Below are 21,912 nucleotides of genomic sequence, written 5' to 3'. Positions count from 1 at the left end.
TCACACTTATATACTGGCATAAATTCAGGCCCCCACCTAGGACGCTCAGTGCTACCTGCAAAGGACTGAATTTATGTTCATACAGAGAATGCCCCATCTAAAGTCCACCCAGTTTTAACCAAAGGACTCTTCACACCTCACTGTTATGTTACAGGTGCAAAGAAATAGAAACAAACAACAAACTGTCTGATATTAAATTAATCCATATTTGCCTAAAACAGATAATGTTAGAAATAATAAATTACATTTCTCTCAGTTTTATACATTCCCTCACTTTACATTGACAATGGTTACAATTCCCCCCGTATCACCCATGGAACGCGCCATAGGACATCACGGCCGCCCGTCTTAAAATGGCGACGTCCACTCTTCATTAGAAATGGTAAGTTACAAGTATTTACGCATATTTAAACATAGCGCAAGTTCGCCGTTGCTGTAAAATAGAGAAACGTTATACACAGATGTTATAAGTGACACATCTAAATACAGGTAGCATGCATAAAGACGTAAACGTTAATCTCCTTTTACGGTAACCTCCACAACTCAAAAGTTTGTTTGTTGAACCAGTGACGAAACTCGATCCACAACCAGTATTGTGTTGTCCGTGATTTTCAGCACAACTGAAACTTCCTTTGTTGCGAAAAAAAGAAATATTCTGTTTATCGCAACCGATCCAGTTACATACACAGTCAAGGTCAGCACAATGAATAAGGTGAATGCGCCCTTGTCTGCGTGCGTGTGTAATGGAGATAATGGACTTCATCGAGTTTCAACTCAACTTAAGCGGGTCCTAATCTAAATAAATGGAAGGTTTTACAGTGGTTTTGTGGCGAAAATGCCTAAAATATTCGATAATGCTTTACTTGTAATATTTCTCATACTATTGTGTTTTCTAAGATTTTCCCTTTATAAATATGTATTGATGGTTGTTTGTAAGAATGTTTGTTGGATGCAAGAAGCTCATATATGAATCGTCTGAATTCGTAATGTTGATGGCTGGAATATGCGATATTGCCTTAATTCTGTACAGTAAATGAATTTGAGTTTGGTTTGATGTGTCTGCTGCAAAGATCAGTGTCATGCGTGACATTGCAGTTATTAGGTATTACAAATTAACACCGTTTTAAGTGAAGTGTAACATTGAATGTCGTATTTATTTCCTTATGGGGTGTGGCAGTAGATAACAGGCTATGAGAGACTTCTGGGTAAGCAGGACTTCATTCATGGGTAGAGCGACCAACTGTTTTCTTGAGGTCTCGGTCCTCAGAATGTCCACTCCTATCCTGACCTGAAAGTGAGTTCTGCTGTCAGCAGCTTCTGTGAGCTGCCAGATTCCAGTCTTTCATCCTGGAGCAACGATGATGGTAAAGAATCACAGTGCATTCCTGCTGTTACTCTGCACCTCTTCCAGTCTTCAGCTTTGCATTCTTGAGTGATGTATAGATGCAGCTGACGATTAATATAATGCTGTGCCTGTATGGTATTTTGAATTTTAAAAACTTCATTCCCCCTAAGAGTGGGGAATGGTAAAAACAACATTAAAATAAGCTGTAATGAACTTGGAGTGAGCCATCATTTTGAATGTTGGCAGAAAAAAGGACCCCCCCCCCCCATGTATTTCTCATTTTGTTTTGGTCACTAGTTGTAGATGTTGAGATTACTAAAGCACACTTGTGTTCACAGCTCAAAAGGAGGTGGCACAGATCTCTCTCCTGAAATGACAGGAGTGTTTTCCATTTGCCTCTGTGGATCAAATATCCTTCCAACTGTCCCAGGGATCACAGACTCCATATATGGGTAAGCTTTAGAGGGGTAGAGCAGTGCTCCATCCATGCCCCTCTCAGTCACTCGATTTATTTACATACAGCCTTGGTGCAGACGAAACCGTGGAAAATGTCTCTTATCAGGCTCACTCTATATGCTTTCAGAGGGGAAACATTTTCACTATGTCTGGCTCAATGATATTAGGATTTATCTGTTTGTACATAAGCCAATTAAATCTTAAAACCAGTAACTAGGGATATGATAGGGTAAGGTTTTTCCACATAGTGCTATTCCTTTCATTAAAAAAAAAAAAACTGTTACATGGACTGTGGCCAGGACTTTCTGTGTGTTCGCAATAGTTCATTTCAAGACTAGGCCTTACACACCGGTTATTCATAGTTATCTAGAATTGTGCCCAATCACAATATAAACAACAATTTGTTATTGTATTTACAGTATAAATAACTCATTTAAATGTCAGTAAAGCAGTAATAAAGATCCAGAGATAGTGTTTTAAGCCCAGACTGTGGATAGGAGAGCATTTCCAAATCGGTCTGTCGGGTTAACCAGTGTGAAAAAGGTAGGGTGTTTTTACCCTTATTTAGTCATGTGACCCCCCCCTGAGTCAACATTAATCTGACACGTGAACAGAAGCCTTATTCAGAGTTGTGCGGACAGAGTCCCTGCTGCTTCAACCACTGCATTCTTTATCCTGTTCTCCACAAAGTCTGCATTTAAATAAATGTATACACACTCCCTGACTGTGAGACCATGTCCAGGTTTTCATCAAGTATGATGAGTTCTAGGCTAGTTATAGGAGTGTGAATCTCTCAGATGAATTATTCCTTGTTGAAACAGATATCTGTATTTGGGATTTAATTGTCACCATAGTCAGTTGCTAGTGGGTGTTGGTAGATCTTAGGTTTAGGCTTCAAAATAATCAGTCTCTAGAAACTCTGAGATTATGTAACCTGATTAACACATTTAACATGATTATTTTATGGAGAACCCTAATGGAAGTTTTAAAGCAACGGACTTTTGATGCTGGTCGTCGGCAGCAATTCATTTGCTGGCTTTTAGGTTTCATGCAATTATCTTGTACTCAAGTCCAGCCTGAGCCAATTAAAAATGATGCATGGTTTTATGTTCAGATGAGAGCTGCATTTCAGGAAACACACATCCATCAAGTAAACAAGCCGTCTATTTAGCTCTTGACAAAACTACATAATTTGATTGGTTGACACCAAAGGACAAGTAAAACTGGGTGACTGGTGTTAAGAAATGGAAGTGCCGTTATTGTTTTACCACTTTATTCAATTTTCTCTGCCTTCAATCCTATTTCCGCCTGTGCTGCTCCCCACAAAAATGCAATTAGTGACACTTCCATGCCCATTTCTGTTTTTATGTAGACAATCGGTGAGTTTAAATAGATGAAGTCATTGCAGCCCCTCCATTCTAAACGCTGGCTATATTAGAAACAGTTCAGAAAAAGAAAATTACCTTTACATTGGATCTCAACTCAAATGCTCACATTATTCAATGTTCCCTGCTTTCCAAGCTGTCAGTATATACTTTTTGAGGAAAACTGAAACACTACAAATCCCAACCATCAGTGAATCTTTTTGCAAGAGTTGACAACATCTCAGCTTTTGAATGTGTTTTGCTCTCAATATCAGCACTTCAAACCACATGCAAATAAAGCTAAGTCTAGGTAAAACAAATGTGTTCATTAATTACACAGTCAGACAGTTAGTCTAGCCCTCTTGATGATACAGCTGTCAGTTTTGTCCCTTTCCTTTACGTCTGATTTTGATATTATCGAAGGTTTGCCTCTTCATTTCTGCCAGCATTTGTTTGTCAGCTTTCAGACAACATGCCTGTGGTAAGTCAGTCTTTCTCTCTAACTCAGGATGATCTCACAACCACAATCCCATTCAGTCGGTGATGATGAAAGTACACCACATATATCCAGCTCTACCCACAGGGTGTGTGACGGAGCGGTGCCTCTGCGGATGCAAAGTAAATAAAGCTATTTGCTGGGATGCTCTTCCGCTGTCAGCATCATCACCTCAATTCAGGAAAGTTTGTGTTCCCTATCTTCAGGTGCCGTTTTTCAAACATTCTGTGAAATCCTTTGCTCTGACTGTTTTGACAAGCGAAAGTGAGTTGGCTTTCCTCTGCAGAGAAAAACCTAGACATGTGCAAGTCAAAATGAAATTGTACGGGCTTGCATGTAGAGAACTGCAATTTGCCTGTGTTTTTAATAACAATGTGAAGGCACGGAGTACTACCTTCTAATCTTTAAAGTTTTATGGTTTTATGGTGCAACAATTGTCAAGGTTTGTAAATGTCTGAAGATAAGACTGATGACTCATTTACATTTACATTAATTCATTTAGCAGATGCTTTTATCCAAAGTGACGTACAAAAGTGCGTATAGTGGGCAAACGGGCACAAGGGCAAGATGTGTACAGGTCATACGGTGCAGGTAGTGCTGAAGCTGAGCACAAGGTCGGTGTAGCGAGACAGAACTAATCTGATTTAAGGTTAGATATATACTGAATACAGTCACTGGGGCAATACATTGCTGCTATACTACCTAGGCAAAAAACATGCTACAAATACAAGGTAAGAGAGAGAGCTACAAGTACTCAAGTTAATATGTCCCTTAATGTCAAATACATGTAAAAAAAAAAAAATACATAAACTGCATGAGAGCAAGTCTTAATGCTCAATAATTCAATAATTTGAAATGGTGTCATTTAAGTTCACTCATCTCCCGAGAGGAGCCTCAGTTATGGGCATCCAAAGGGCAGATGGCTGCAGCAGAACAGATAATGAGGTAGTGGAGCCAGGCTGGGGACAATGAGAGCAGTCTATGGAGGCTACAGGCGTGTCCGCTGTCCTGAGCAGCACATCACTACCCTCTTCTGCAAGAAAGGGTGGGCAAAGACGAGACCCCACACTCAAATTACTCAGGTCTTCTCCAAGAGCAGGAGGAGTGAATTGGTGAGCTGTTGTTATCGTAACAAGATGGCTGTGCTGCATGCTTATGGTCAATTTCTGCCTTACATACAAATTAATTATTTCCTTGATTTGCTGAAACTGGAAGAAACAGCTGTAGATTATGGTGTTGTCTCTTATTTACCACCTGACTTATGGAGTGACTGGTTCCCTTTTATTAACGATAGTAACTTGTTTTTCAACATATAAAACAACATAGTGGAAAAGGCAGGCAAACCAATGTTTGTTCATTTCTTGGTTTCACAGATGCTTAGCTCCATAAGTGTGAATTCTGATTTTGGTATTTCGATTTTGGTAACTATTTTTGCATGTGCATACTAAACATAACAGACCGTCAAACATATAATTGCCCACTGATGAGTTAATTATTTCCACCAAAGGGTGTATCTTATTACCAACACAAAATCAAGAAGTAAAGCAGAAGCAATATTGAATGAAGGATAAAACTTGCGTGAGAAGCAGTGATTTCTGCTTGAATCTGTGGCGAATCCCTGTGCTGTTATATATATGTTAGCCAGCCAGCTCCATTTCCGGCCTGGGTGATGGCATGACTTTGGTGACTGGTCGGACTTGTGGCAGACTGAAAGCTCACCTCTTTGTATCTTTGTAGCCAGTATATACACGCAGCAGGTCCCGTGGGTCACTGGGTAATTACTTCTGAGTCAGAAAGGGCAAATGGAGTGTTTACTCTGCCCTGGGGTCAGTGTTGTATGAGAGCCAGACAGGGATCACATTGGTTCCACTTTGTATTTGTTGTCTCTCTTAAAAACCTAATTACCCTTTTACCATTTGCCCTTTAAGACCTGCAATTTATGCATTTTATTGCCTGCTTGTTTATTCCAGTGTTGTTGATGGCATGGTAGTGGTATAGAAAAGGGATAATTTGTCAGGCGAGGTATGTATTATACTGTCTCTTGGCCAGTCCAGAAAATTACATCAAAGTAATAAGATAATCAACTCAGAATGATCCTCCTTTTATTGTCATTTATTTGTGTAGTAGACACCCTCATAAGGGCAACTTGCATAGATCACATTTTACAGATTAACTTTTTATAGAGAAGTATTTTTCAATCATGCACTTCAGATGAAGAGTATTTCTCAGTGGTGATGAGGCAGTGTCTCATGGTAATTTGACCTACAACACTGTGGCTGCACCCGTAGTTCTCCACTGGGTCACAGACCCTCTGTCCCCATCTCATAAGGTGTTCCTTATCCCAGCATCCTGCAGCCAGACTTATTTTTGGCTAGAGGAGCGTCTGAATGATGAAGTCGTCTTCCATTTCTCCACATCTCCCCATGGCTTCTCAGCACCTCAGCTGTGGCGTTCGTCTCCCTTGGGGCTGACCTATGACCCCGAGCCACTGGGTTTTGCTCCCCGCTGAACCTCACGGCCCCGGGAGCAGGTCCCAGCTGGGAGCAGAGGCAGAGCCCAGGGGCAGAGAGACATGTAAACACACAATCAGCCATTACCACCGAACCATCACTCAATACACATCATCTCAGTCCTCAGCGGGAACACGTAACAGAACAGCCCAGCAGTGAGTCTCTTTTATGTGTGGTTACTTGTGCTAGATTAGCAAAGGCTTATAGGAAAGACTCAAGTCATTTGAATGCAGTTTTTACTGGAATGTTTGTTTGTTAATTTTTAAAGATAGTGGAAGTCATCATTTTTGTTTGTTTAGCATTAAGAGTTCACCAAAGCTCATGAGAGGGGAAAAAAAGATCAATTAGCAGCCATTTATGGACAATAATGATAGCTTTTCTCTCATTTGGAAGTGCAATTCAGATCCAGAAATTAAGATATTGCTCTCATGCTATTTCAGTTTTCAGTTTCAGGAAGGTAACTATACACACACTGCTTCTGTTTAAGTTTGCTGTTGATATGATCCCTGAACCCCCCCCCCCCTCCTTCCCAGGCCTCTTATTACTTGTCATTGTCACAGACTGAACAGCTGCATTGGGCTAGACTGGAAAGACTGACTATCACCCAGCATAAGAGATAAGAGGAGGGTTCCTTTCTTTTTTTGAATTACAATGCCAAACCTTCTCAATCTATTTAAAAAAAAAAAAAAACTGTGAACACAGCCACTTTCTGCACGTTCTTATCCCAATATACACATTATAGCACATTCCACTTTCAAAAATCAGTGACAAAACAATAAATTAATTTCAGTGTGCCGAACATCTGTGCCACACCAGCACAAAGCTGCATAAAATGCTTACCTTGCATGAATCAATTTTTTATAGGATTCAGATGAGAAGGGGGAGTTCTTTGCTTTGCACTGTACGATGGCTTTATTAAATGCAGTAATAAGCAACAAGTGATTTATGATTCCACTCTTTGGTGTCAATTCATTGATGTGAAATGTGTATCACTAGAGTTCATGTCTCATGAAGAGCACTTTGATTTGGAGATGGAGAAAAATCGGTAGTTCCACGTAGTGCAAAAACCTATTTGTCCAGTGTTCAAATGATCTTGTTCCTCTTTCATCCGTACTGCTTTACTTGGCAGTAAACAATGTGGACCCTCCAAACCAAAGTCTGCATGGTCTTAATCTTTTTCCCTGCTGCTTAATTGGCTTTAACTTCAATGTTCACTGAGCAATCATTCCAAGGCAAAAATACATAAATTAAATAATAATAATAATCCTGTTAATGAGTTAAAAAAAAAAAAAAAACCAGCAGTCCTTGTACAAATTCAGTTCATAAACATACCACAGCTACATCAAAGGCTCTGCTATTATGTTAGATGGCATGTCTAAATGGCTGTGTTGAGTACTGGTTGCTTGTAGCTTATCTCCCTTTTGCAAATAGCCACATATCAGTCCAATTGGAATATTGAATGGCCTCTGTGTGTTCCCTTTCTCTTGATTTTTTTTTTTTAAACTTGATGTTCTAAATAATAACAAAAAACCCTGCCTTTTCACTGAGTCATTGCCCCTCTGTAAACAATAATTTCATAAAATTGGAAAAATATGGGCTGGGCTCCGGTAAAGATAATAGATTTCATCTATTTCCTCCCATAAAGGTAGGGGAAGTATGATACAGCAATGACAGCAGGTTACTCAAAGCACGTCTTGTTGGGTGCCCTTTAAAAAAGTTGAAAGAGATCTTCTCTGGGATAAAGCCGTGAGTTTCCGGGCCAAATCAGCGGGAGGGCTAACCCAGACGTCCAATGGAGACTTTGAGGGCTTTGAGTGAAGAAAAGATGCTGTTTGAAAGTGACGCAGTTTTCACTATTTGCCTGTGAAATGGTACTGTTTGTGTGGCGTATTCTCTGCGCTGTGATGTTTTACTCCACTGCTACTTCTGCTGCTACCGTTTTACTCAAGGTAAGTGCTTAATCAGAGTTGCCTCAGGAAATATCCAGTTGTTTACATAGGTAATATGTACATTGAATGCTGTGCGTAGATGAGTGTTTTCTGAGCAAATAAATCATGTAATGTAATTTCAGCAGTCTAATACTCAATTACTCATTTACCTCATGAGCTTTGGCCAGCCCCAGAATGCCAAAATTTGAAGGTAAATTCAATGAATTGAGGTTTCCAGCAAACAGGTTTCATGGGACTCTATGCTACTGCTCCAGCTATACTCAAGAAGGCTCCTCCAGGAAAGCTCAGGCAGTGAGCACACCCATGGGATAGCTGAGCTGTTTGGAAACATGGCCTGCCCATGTGATCATCAGCCTGCATAGTGCCCAGAATTCCTCTCCCTCTCTCTCTGTTTCTCTGGCTGGACTCAGAGACTCTGATTATTACTCTCATAGGGGTGCATGCACGCTCGAGGTGCACAGAGGAGGATATGGGTGTGAATTCTGCCTACTCTGACGCCAGTGATGTCATGGCTGGATGCGGGCAGTCCGCTAAAACAGTGTTATGCTGACATGTTTTGAAAGCTGAATGTGCACCTTCAGTAATGAGGACATGCCCACACAATGTAGGTAGGAGATGTGACAGCTTCATCATGTTCCTTTGAGCTTTACATGTAAATTTAAATGTTAATTAGGCTTTTGTAAAAACTAAATCTGAATAGCCAAGCATAATTATAATGTTGTACCTAAATGGCCACAGTTACTTCCTTGAATGTATAGTAAAACTGAAGCCACAATTTACCCCATATAATAACCCAGAAGAGTTTGACTCAACAACGTATAGTTGTTAGTTATAGTGCATCAGGGGTTTATAAGATATGATAATAACTGCAATGAACACCCACCAAGCTGCAATTCAGTTTCTGGAAAGCTAGAAGATGTTCACCATGGTCATACTGAATAGCAATTATGACCTGAACGTTATTGTCAAATCTGGTAATGTGACAGCCATACTTGTAATGCACTTGCATATTTTGTAGAAAAGTTATAATATGTATTCAAGCACTTTGCAAGAATTTTCTATTTTCTACACTAAGGGCAAATTCAATCTAGGGTCAATAGTCTACATCCTTACTAAATATAAGTGCTACATTTTTTCATGTTTTATAAAACTTTTTATTTGTGTATTTCATTGGAACAGTTGCTTAAATTTTGCCCGAGGACAAAGCACACTATGCTCAGATTGATTCTGAACATTTTGCTGCAAGCTGAGAACGTTCAGCCAAGGTTTATTTCACCAACAAGAGTTCTGACACATCACATTTTGTTCAACCATGAACAACTGCTCAACAATAAATATTAAGATTGTGATTTATAATCCTTGCTTGAGCAACCACAAATATTTTGGCATCAGATGAAATCAGAGGCGATGCTGTGAATTGATTGTTTCAATCTGAAGTCATATTTCTCATTTTAATTAATATGACTTTGCATTTCCTGTGTTAAGGCGCTGAGTGTTTCTCATTAAAATGCTGTGGAAATGAGTCAGAGGAAGCTTGATGACTTACTGGTTGTTACAAAATAGGGTGATTGTCACCAAAGCAGACAGAACATGCATGGGTATTGCAGTAATATCTGATAACATTTCTTGCACATCACACTAGAAATATTTAATATGTAGCATATAGATAAATTAACACTCTATATACAATAATGCATAATCTCTGAAAAGAATGTATTCAAGACTTATGGGTGATATTAATGTATTGGCTTGCATTGTACTATAGTACAACTAGAGTTTAAACCTCCTTGTGCAGTATGAACAAAGAAGCAGGTTGATTGAGTCAAGGACATTAATCAACCTATAAAACTCTGTTCTAATTGAAACTGCTCTTTAGCCAAAACAAATTATAATGTTGATAAATACAGGTCAGGGTACAGGTGTTTGACATAGTCCTGTCCCCCTGATTGTCAAAACACTTATGTTTTTCAATCCCGCACTGAACAATATTATTAATATGAAAAATAAAGACTAGAGATAAATGCCAGAGCAGGGTATCAAATGAGCAGCCTCAGTCCAGGTGTGTGTGAGAGAAAGGCCACTCTCTCTGGAATGCTGTTGCTTGAAAAAACACATTTTTGTTCATGTAGTGAAGGAGGGAATGAAAACAAACTGAAACGAACAGGGACCCCAGAAGCCTGATCTGATCCAGAGACAGAAGCCAAGCACCTAACACTGCCAGACAGGATAGAACCTAGAGGGTTTGTCAAAATAGGGGACAAATAGGCATGTGGAAAAAAAATATGTGGATGTGGAAAATGTGGATTTTTTTTTGATTAGCTTTAGTTTGGGAGTTTTGGAGGGTTTCTTATATATGCTGCACTCTTTCATGAATCATCCTTGATTTATGAGGAAGTCTGGCCTTTGACATGCTGCTCATTTAACAGAGTGTGCGGCCATTTATCCATTTGTAAAACGTAACTTTATTGTCTTCCTTCTTGTTCTCATCCACTCATTTTAAAAACCTTCACTGTCACATCTCCCTAACACATTGACTTTAAGATGTCATTGAGCTTATTTGTATGTTGCTGGCAAGGTTTTGTTAGTTCTCAGTTTGCTGGATAAGAACAAATGCGGACAATGCATTAAAGAGCATAAATGTTTTTTAAAATAATATGTAAAATTCTCCTTTCTATTTTTGTTATGCAGTTGGCACTGTCTTGATCATATGACAAACAATGGAACAAATTTCACGAGTTTCTGTCTGAGAGCCCATTCTGCTGGAAACATGATGTTAAATAAAACTCAATGGTATGTATAAGTTAGATGTGTAGAAATGGAATTGAAATTGCATTAGTGAGAGTTAGAGAATACCATTTCCCCAGTGTTCCCCGGTGCACGTATTGCTTGGCATATGTAAATTCAACTTCACATAAGCCCCTTAAAAAAAGGAAAAAAATGAGGTAACAATGAATAAAAATATGTAAGAAAAATATAAGATGTGTAGTGTACACAGCACTTACTGTATTTATGAGGTAAACAAAGAGTAAAAAAATAAGAGTTGTGGCATTAATGTGTCGCACACTAACATAATGCTGGTAGGTTTATTTATGTGAGTGTATGGCTTAAGTGCAAAATCTTAGTTGTGGAATGGTTCCATTACGTAACTTGGGGACTGGCAGTATTGTTCACATAACTCATTAAGTCTCACTCTGGAAGAAAATGTGTAATCAAGGAGGAAATTGATGATGTTTGTGGTATTTTGTCATTAGAACTCATGATTCTGTACTACTGCAGCTAATGTGCATTCTGGGAGCTTTCACATCTCCTCACAAACCATGATATCTTAGCTTTTAGTTTTCCTGAGAGCTTGGCACAGCTAAACCTGAAAGCCTGGTGTGTGGTTGCTGTCCAGGGCGCATACTGTGTGCTGTAATGCTGAGTCATTTATAACAGGAACACGTCGAGTAACCATGGCACCAAGGCATCAGATAGTGCTCCCCCCCAAAAGGAATTGCCAAAATAGGAATCAAAGAAGGACCCATTGATATTACCCTTATGATACAAAGTGTTGTCTGTGACAAGTTCCCACTGGCTCTGAGCTTCAGAACCAGGAAAAGCAGGGCTTTCGGGCACTCGTCAACTGAGGACAGATACCGCTCTCATAGCTGGGAATAACCCTGGACCAGTGGTGTCTGGTAGATGAGAATTTACCCACCAGCTGATGCTGTTTACTCATCATTGATACTGTCCTGGGATGTGAGTGGGCCCATCCCGACAGTCACTATAACTTACACACAGCAAATCCCCTCATATTATTAAAACATATCCAGACAAATGGCTTTCTTCTCTTCCGGGAGCACACGCCTGAGCCCCTGCTGTGACTTTTCTGCTAGCGGAGTGAGTGGCGGTAACAAATGGAATATCGTGAAGCCTGCACCGCCTTCACTTCCATTTCCTTCCAGGTTTCACGGGTGGGCGTTTTAAGCAATCATGACTGAGAACTGCAAGTTCCAATAAACACGCTCTGTCTTTTAAAATGAGATGTTTCCCTTTCATGTTGTGATGATAACATAAACCATCATTATGACTTTTTTTGTCTTCACAAATTAGTTTAAAAGCAGCTAGATGTTTTATTTGTGTGTAGTACATTGTGTGCGAGTCATTACCCCCTATACCATGTAAATCAAAGCTGGCGTGGATTGTCTCAGTGTCGAGCCGGGTGATAAAGTTCCCTTCTGAATTAATAGCATAAAGTTCAGCCTTGCCGTGAACTGTGCTGTTGTGACTTCAGGAGAAGGCCGTGCTGCACACAAGAGAGGTGGAAAGAGGGAGTTTTTATAAAGTGCATGCATAAGATATATCCCAAAGTGAAACCATATGAGACGGTCTTCCATGAGTGTTTTCCACAGTAACAGAATGAGTTGTGCAAAGATGTCCAAAAATAAAAGAATCCGCTCCAGATGGAGCCTGCCATCGCCTGCTATTGATTGAATTTTGAGTTTCTTGCATGTAAAATAAATGGAGTACGGCGTCCATTGTGTTTTTTAGCCCTGTGTTCTCGGACAACGAAGCAAGGGGAGATTAGGTTCTCTGCACGTTTCCCCGTTAGTCTTGGCAATTGTCCTGTTTACATATTTGTGCAGATGTTGAATGATGCCGTCAGAAGATGTGGAAATCTGACACGCCCGCCTAAGTGCTGCTGTTTCGTGCCCTGATGGACTTAGTGCTGCACGGTTCCTTGCCCAGCTAAAATGTCTGACTGCAGTTAGACGTAAATGCATATTTCTAGAACAAAACTTTCCCAGATGATGTTCCTGAGATTTGCAGCTATTTTTTAACCCTTTAATTCAGACAGGGCAGAGCTCATTTTATTTCATCTGCTCTGGAAATCTGCATTCATATGACATTTAAAGCAATTGTTACTTCTGATAAAATTGAGCTAATAGTTCCGCTTTAACTGAAATCAAGTCAGGTCATATAACTGATTTAAATCCCTTTACGGCAATACAGCGAAATCTAGATTCAGTTGTAGATTCAAGAACAACGCAAAAAAAATTAAAGAAATAAAGCTTTTTCCTTCCTCCCCAGAGAGTGTAACAGAATGAAAGAATTAGTACAGAGGAGTAGGTGCAGTGATTGTTGTGTGCAGATACATCAGAGCTTTGAGGGATATCTGTCAAGGCACTGACTAGAGCCTGAACACTACATTATTATTGCCCAGAAAACACAAAGCTGGGTACAGAGTGTGTTTTGCATTTAGAATATTTCTTGGATATTAAAATAGAGCTACGTGCATCAATGCCTCAGGGAATTTCTCTTCTGCGGGTTTGCATGGCAAACTGCTCCTGAGAATGTCTCCCCCGTCATTACTCATTTGTGGCATTGGATCCATGTTCCTCATCATCTATTAAATGTCCAAATCCATTTCCACCTGGCCGCCGCATCCCTTAAGGGGCCTGTTTGGAAACAGAGGAGTTCCGCCATAGCAGCACAGTGAGAGCACATCAAGACCGATCAGCCCCCATATGTTTCTGTTCGTTCTCTCTGCACGCCAATTCGGAATCACATGTTCTCAATAAGACAGACTAATCACTAATCAAAAGCACATTCCCCTTCATTATACTTGGACATCTTTAACATGACAAAGGGATGCAAGCACCTTGGAATCTAAAAAAAAATAATGGATAACTCCAAAGTGAGGTCTTGTATGTGATCGATAGAGTGGGCCTCTTCTCCTCCTAAGAGCCCCCATGAGGAGCGGAGCAGAACAGAAAGGCTCAGCTGTTAGCAGTAGGGTGGGAGGTGTCCAGGATGGCAGATGTCTGTGGCACTGTGCTGCTGCTGCTGCATCGGAGGAGACGGATCTCCCAGCTGACCTCTGGCTCCAGGTCCCAGCTGCGCGGCGCCACCTTTGCGTGGACGTGGGAGACCCGGGGCCACAGCTGGCGCTGAGACCCTGCAGGCTGGGAGACATGTTCACTACATATGGGACAGGGTCCCTGTTTGGGAGGGGATTCCTCCAGGGATGCTTCAGAGACCAGGGCTGATCTCTTTCTCACCTGAGTGGCATAAGGCAATTGGCTCTACCTGATTTATGCTGAGCTGGTAGGCACTTCAGTCAGAAATGCTGTACATGATATGAATTATACTGCGGTGCATTTAGAAGTAATGAATCACCCTGCTCATTTAAAAGTAACTATACTGCTGCTGTTGTTGTTCATAGCCACTTTTGTAAGCAGAAGTGCTATCACCTGCTAATTAATATCGAACTTGGCTTGGGGGCATTTTGATATCCTTTATTCAGCCATTCAGCCTTGAGGATACTGTAAAACTTTTTATTTTTGCAAATATTTAAGAATGCAGTATGCTTAAATGGTCTCAGAGTGCATTGCCCTGAAAATGTTCATAATCTTTCTTATAATCTTAATATTATTCTGCATGTATTTTCAGAATCTCGGAGGAATTGTCGGTCCACTGGACACATTTATATTAAAATATTTACATAATTTAAAGGCTTTGTTCCCATTCAGATGCTCACCACTTCATTCGTCTTGTGTCCTTATATAACCTTTATAACCTTTATAAAAGGAGAATGTGACAATGAAAGATATAAATGAATGCATTTGTTAAATTTATCAGTCTTCAGATCAATTGGAGGAAATATTTTATATTTTTCTTTGACTCTTAAAATACTATATATCTAAAAGTCTGTGTATAAGAAAAAACATCAAATATATTTGACAGTTTTTAAGTGTCCACACTATATTTGTCAAATATTGTCACTAATTAAATGTAGTATTTTGGAGTACATATAACACATTTTACACCATGAGTTCTGGAATTTGTTAAAATGCACCACAGAAAACAAGGTGTAACCATAACTGGGCCAGACAGCCTGGCTGTGATCTGATCAGTGCAGATGTGGACTTGGTTAAGTAAGCCATTCCTTTCAGTTCCAGGACTGTGATCCATACTGAGGTGGATCAGACTGACATTTGCTGATGTGAAGAGCCCTTCATTCACTTCAAACATGATACAATATTTGCCTAAGAAGATGGATAGAGCTGTAATACAGGTGGCTGTTTCTGAGATGTTTGTTTTAAGTAAGGGGCTGATGAGGATGAGTATCATGCCAGTAATATGGGGCTGGCACCAGACTGTTTACTCAGCTCCTGTGCTAGATAGCCTCTATTCTGAGAACCTCTTCTTTTGGCTTTGTGCTGCTCTTTGTATATGTTTTAAATGGCCTTGTGGAAAGCTTGCTGGTACTTAAGTTGTTGTGGGATTCCACACTTGAATAAACCCGTCTAAATATAAACCAGTTCAATGAGTGTGGTCTGATATTGAAATATACATCCACGTTTATATCTTCCCAGACAAACCTTGTTAGGCCTTCTGTTTGTTTCATGTGGCTTCTAACCACAGAGAGGAAAGCAGTTGACATGAAAAGACAGCCAAGGTGAATGAGGACAGGATTCAGTTACCCAACCTGTTTCTCACAAGGTTTTGTATGTAATTTTTGAGGCGCAGATTTAAACGGCCTCGCATTGTGCCGCTGACAGAACATTCCCCCCCTGTGACTGATACGTCCTGATCTCTCCAGTGAAAAGGTTCTGATTGTTGCCGGAGAAAGGGGCCGAGTGTCTCAAGTGCCCGTCGCCAGAGGCGACTCGGGTCTCGCCCCCCCCCCCCGCTACCGTCCGTTTCAGCGAGTTTCAGGATCCCACCGTGGCCTAGAGAGTGGCTGACTGACGCAGGGAGGATGTGTTGTTTTAATGTGATTGATGGGGGCTTTTAAGGGGGAAAAGCTTCCCGGGAAATGACAAAGAAATCAGCTGATGGGGATACATACATAGATGTCATGTTATACCGTCAAAGCGACGATGACTTTGTCTTCTCAGACGGGCTTTCGAGCACATTGTAAATGATTTCAAAGCATAAACTGCTGGGAGTCACAGTCTATCACACTGTTTCACACACACTCACTGAAATTCAAAGGTCTTAGGTGTTTGATTTCTTTGAATACTTTATCACATAGATCACAGGTTTAAATGCTACCCTGGCTGTAAAGGAGGGTGCATGCATCCATCCAATGTATACAGTACATAGTGATTTATTTGGTTGTATTAAAGTAATACAGCCACAACCTTCATCTGTTTGTTCCTAAATCATTCTCAGATTGTGGACACCGGCTCTCATTCTTTCAGCTCTGTTGAATGATTCATAAATATGATAATGAGGTCGGCTGACCGTGAGCCGCATGTAGTCTTTGCATATGATCTGGACAATGAGGTGAGTCAGCTGTAGATGGAGGAGTTCCTGTATTTGCATCTTAATGCAGTACACACTCCAAAGGACCTCCAAAGAGACACTTAATAGTATCTTTTGAAATGGCCTTAAATGAGGACGGCCATTCCACAGAGCAGGATTTATGGAGATACGGTTCATGAAAGTACATGAAATGCAAGTGAAAACAACGATTCATTTGTTATGGCTGTTTTTGTATTCCCCCCCACCACCTCCTCTTCCAGCCATCTGATCTTTGGGGGCCATGTCACCTCTGTGATTGATTACTGGCCCGCATACCAGTTCTGATGGCAAGGACAAACAGATGCAAACCAGGGAGTGTGCGGATAAGCCACAGAGAACCTTCACCAAGGTCAGGCTGACACAGACAATATGAGGGGCATTAAAAAGGTAACCTTTCATACCTATCAGACATATTAAAGCACATTTTAAATCCCACACACATATGTCCAAAGCTGTCATTTAGCAGTTAACTTCCACAATAATGTCTCTGATGTATGGATAGACCACAAGGAAACTCACTGGTAGGTGCATCCAGGACATTTGGATTTGTTAAAAAGCAGTCAGAGCCTGCTTGCTGTTACTGACCCAGCCAAAAATCTATTCATGAATGAATGCTTATCGATTGTCTATGGCAGTGATGAGTGAGCCCTGGGATTGCACTACAGGGAGGGATAGACATGGCACACGCCCCGGGATTGGACAGCGCTGGGACCACCGTGCCACCAGCCAACATTCTCGCAGCTAGTGAGAGTGGCATGATGGGATACGCCACCCTGATGTGCGCCACCCGCAGTCATAAGCCCCTCACTCTGCAGCAGAACACATCTGGCCATTAGCGCGGCGCTGAAAATGTGTCACCCAGACGCTTTGGTTCATTTCCAATTAGAGATAACTCACTCTGTAAAATGAAATGGTTTGGAGATAAACATGGTTATCAGATGGCAAGGCATGAACAGGGCCGAGTGCTGTTTAAAAGATATTCTCGCATATTCTCAGATATTAGTAGATTCCTTCCCTTGCTCTTTGGTTGTGCATCCGTGTGAGAGAGCAGGCCTGTGACATCCTTTGATTGTCTTTTCTTGAGGCCGCAGTGGGCAGGTTGCTTTTAGAGGATGGAATTTGCACAATGCTCCATAACACACATCTACCTTGGGAAAGCCTGCTTGGAAATGTGGCTCTGTAGATGAATCATGTTTAAGAGGAGGTAAGATAAGTATCTCTCCTCAGACTCCTCCAGTCTCATCAGTATCTGTAACCTCAAAAGTGAAATTCCACACCACACACTTCAGATGGAGAGTGTATATAAATTATATTTCAGTCGCGTACATTTCATTGGTGAGATGATGTCTGAAATTACATACGCCTCACTCATTTGAATTTAATTGTCACTGCTGTTGTTGCACGTATTTATACCTTTGGTATGTTATGAAAGTGATAAAAACAATTGGACTTTGGATAAATTATGATAAATTTACACAATTCTACTCTGATGTGCTGGTCCATGCTGTATCATATAGTGGGTTTGTATGGTCTCGCTAACTGGTGTGTCTGATTAAAACATTATTAAGAACAAAGTTAGATAAACTAAAAGTGCAACAATTCACATTTATTCACACCCTTCATGGCGTTATCTGTGAAGTCACATGTGGGGAATAAGACGAAGGAGGCGAGTTTGAACAAGGAGTGAAAGGCTGATAAAGATCTGTTTATGGGAGGTTTATAGGAGAGTGCCGCTGGCCCCAGCAGCGGTCTGGGGCCACTTGGCAGCACTACCTGTACGCGGGGAGCCCAGCATAGGAGACGAACAGACTTTGTGGAGCACATGTTCTGGACTGGCTCTCAGCCAGGAGGATCAGGAGTAGACAGATTCCTTTGGGGTGGGGGCTGGGTCTTGAGTGCTTTTTCAGCCCTTCGTCCTTCAAGAGGTGTAGACAGACTCTCAGTGGCACGTGCCCAAGGAACAGATCTCAATATATAGACCCACTGCGTAGACTCATGAAACAATGTACAGCATAGAAAGGCAGATTTCTCTGGTTTAAGATTGCTAAACCATGGTACTGCTCTGTGAAATAAGTATGACTTGAATTTATATAAAGGAGGTCAACACTGCACAGTAAATCCATTTATTTGGTTCTGTGACCATTATATACAAGTCTTTAAGTATTGTGCCCGCTGCAGGGAATGGTACCATGAAACACCCCAGTTCTCTGCTGCGGTTTAAACATTTTTTGTGCCGTAACAAAGCTGTTTATGGTATTTTCCAAAGCAGCTCAACCATAGAATTCTAGCAACTCCGATTAAATTTCTGCTCTGTATTACAGCATACTGCTACTGACATGAAAAGCATTTAAACTTAAAACATGTATCTAAATTTTTTGAGAAAGGTGAACAGTGCTGCTTACTAATGTGAAATTCAAGAATTTGTGAATTGCCTTAAGTCAGTATGAGGGTCATGTTTTACGGCACGGATGTGAAGAATTGTATATTGTATATTTGAACAGTTCATATTACTATTATTGATCTATTGAAAATATTAAGCAAGAAAAAAGGTGATGAATTTTGTACAGCATTGGGTTTGGATATCCACAGAGTTCATCTTAATGTTAATATCTTTTATGTGTGGTTTTTATTGAGCTGTTTGTCAGATGGAAAGAGCTGTTGAGCTTCTAGCCTCAAAATGCCACATTAAATTGTCATTTGGACATGAAGTAATAAAGTCATCCTGTCGTTTATATTTCCCAAAATTCCAGTGCTTCACAGCGAGACAAAGATGTAAATCATCTGATGTAAAGACATCTGATACCAATGAAGAGCAAACTCCTTTCACACCGTCCCTCACTGTGGATGAATTCCCTCCTCTCACAAAGCGATCCTTAACAGCTTCCTTCCCAGTGGACAGGCGTGTGGTGAAATGTGTGAGGTGTTCACATGGCTCTCGTGAAAACCTGGGCGGCCGTGAGCATGGCGCGTCAAAGTGACGCGATTCCACGGCTGACAAACTGTGACACAGAAACTGAACACCCTGTCCCGAGGTTTGGCGTGGGCAGCGAACAAAGGCTTGGGCGAAAACTCAGTCTGCAGCTGAGGAGAGGGGGGGAACAAAACACAAAGCAAAGTGGCTGATTTAGAACAACCTGGTTCCTACGGTCAGCTGACATCAAGCAGCTCTTTTAACACCTCCTATCTCTGCAACAGAAGGAATCTGAACCGTGTGGTGTGTTTCTGCTGGGCTATCTCACAGACTGCAGAACACTGGCCTGGAGACTGTGCCGTGCACAAAGGGTCTCAGTTGGCCTCTCCAGACAAATTTCAGACAAACCATGAGTCATGAACCATAATTGCTGCAAAAAAATCATTAATAAGCTGTTATAATTTCCTTGTTTTTTCCTCGTTTGTTGTTGACGATCCGGCTAGAATTTACCCCAATGAGGTAAATCTCTGCAAGAAAGCACAGAAGCAAAACAAGCGTTTGAGGCAAACCTAATTTAACCTTGAAAGCACGTGTTTTGGAATGTCGCAATGTGTTATAGGCTGGCTTTCTCAGCGCCACCAGTCTTTTTGTGGGGAAGATCATTTTTAGACTTGGTCACATACCAGACTGCGTTGAATCCTTCTTGCAGGCACAGAGTACCATAGAGCTGCCCCAGGCATGGGCTAGAGGCCTTCCGATGTGATCTGCACGGACGGCAAGCATTGACTGACCTCCGGCTGACACCTCAGTTGCTCGCCATCCTTTTCACAGTCGCAGCAAGGACAACAAAAATCACAAGCAGAAAATAAAAAGCTGGCAAAATGAGGTAGGAGTGACGCAAGGAAATCTGTGAAATGACAGGAAATCTGTGAACGCGCAAGTGGCAGCCCAGACCAGTTTTTTTATGAGGCTTTAATCTAAAATGCACCGAATTGCATGAATTATTCATGTGTGCTGACGTGTGTACGGTCTCTCAGTGCTCCACAGCTTCCAGTACCTGTTTATCGACAAATATAGCATTTACAGGTAATCACATGACTGAAACACTCATCATTTAAAGTGTGACTATTAGTGGTTAGTGGTGGTGGGTGTGTGTGTGTGTGTGTGTGAGTGTGTGTACAGTACTTCTGTTCATTGTCCTGCCATGTGTAACATCATTATCATGCCAACCAACCAAACACATTTCACTGAGGAAATTGTCAAAACACCAATCACATCTGTCTGTTCTCCACTCTGTACCATTTGGCTCACATTTTATTTTCCTTTTTACCCCCCCCCCCCCCCCCCCAAAAAAAAAAAAAAAAATTCCCATACATCCCTTTGAGATCAGATACTGATTGAATATACTTCCTTCAGCCTACTTGAAGTCCAAAGTTAAACATCGCCATCGGAAAATATTTTAGTTAACTTTCAGGGGTGCTGTTCCGTGCATTCCTGGGAATACACTGCGGTCTTATTGCGTACAGTGGTTAAAATAGCAGGGAAAACCATTAATTTCAGGTGACTTGTCAGAACGATTCGCTCTCAGCCAGTTAGGACTGTGAGCACGGCGTGGTGGTAGGCTGTTTTTCCTGGTCTCCACCCCACCCCCACCCCCACTGACCCCCCCCTCACCCCCTTCTCACTGGCTGCCCAGCCCCTGGAGGGCTCTGTGACATTCCACAGCCTGACTCAGGAGCTGGGCTGCCATCAAGCACTTCCACTCACACGGCAACCCCCCGCCGACAGACCAGCCCAGAGGCCACTGCCATGGAGACGCCGGCGTTCCACGTGTTCTGGACACAGGGGTGAAGCTCCGCTTTAAATATGAAATGTAGACAAGACGGACGCTACATCTGTGGGCTGACTGCTCGAGATTATTACAGTGTGGTTTACGGTGTGAAAGCAAGAGAAAAGTTGCAAAAGGTACCCTGTCTTGCAAACATCCTGTACTAATGTGATCCATAACACAGCATTTTCAGATGCTAATAAACTTTTTAAAAGAACAGAGAAGGACTGAGAACGAATATGAACATTTTATAGTACATCTTTTTCACTAGTGAACGAGAATTGGAATTCGGCTACCTTCTACGCACTTGAAAAAGACTGGACACCCTTTTAGTTCTCGGTGCGTCTGCAAATGTGTCATTCCCCACCGACGTCTCTAACAACAGACAATGCAAACTGGCTGAGAGTGCAGGCCTTTCGGCTTTCAGGAGTCAGTCCTAATTGGCTTGTGTTTGAGCATGGAGAAAAGCCAGGTGACTTGTGTAACAGGGCCGGTGGCTGGCTCACATCGCTCAGCTCTGGTTGCTTGTTCTCTCTCTCTCTCTCTCTCTCTCTCTCTCTCTCTCTCTCTCTCTCTCTCTCTCTCTCTCTCTCTCTCTCTCTCTCTCTCTCTCTCTCTCTCATATGAATCCTACCATCTTTTCCCCATCTACCCTCTCCTCCTCACTCTGAAGTTTGAATGCATAAAGGATTTCTTTTCAGAATTCCCCTGTGCTTCATGTTGAATATTAGCGTATATTCATGTAAGGGATTTTATGACTT

The 21,912-nt window shown here is 41.4% G+C and overlaps 1 protein-coding gene across 1 annotated transcript in view; it reads left to right on the top strand.

Annotated features, from left to right (window-relative positions):
* Positions 1-8,066: 8,066 nt before the first annotated feature.
* Positions 8,067-21,912, top strand: part of LOC118770415 (prickle-like protein 1) — a 53,868-nt gene continuing 40,022 nt past the window's right edge. Inside the window, exon 1 of the mRNA XM_036518065.1 lies at positions 8,067-8,120. Coding sequence (XP_036373958.1) covers positions 8,076-8,120 — 45 coding nt within the window. The 5' untranslated portion in view covers positions 8,067-8,075. The remainder of the gene's footprint in view (positions 8,121-21,912) is intronic.

The sequence above is a fragment of the Megalops cyprinoides genome, chromosome 23, assembly GCF_013368585.1.
Source record: "Megalops cyprinoides isolate fMegCyp1 chromosome 23, fMegCyp1.pri, whole genome shotgun sequence".
NCBI lineage: Eukaryota > Metazoa > Chordata > Actinopteri > Elopiformes > Megalopidae > Megalops > Megalops cyprinoides.
The sequence above is the reverse complement of the archived record's forward strand: the minus strand, read 5'-3'. Positions and strand labels throughout refer to the sequence as shown.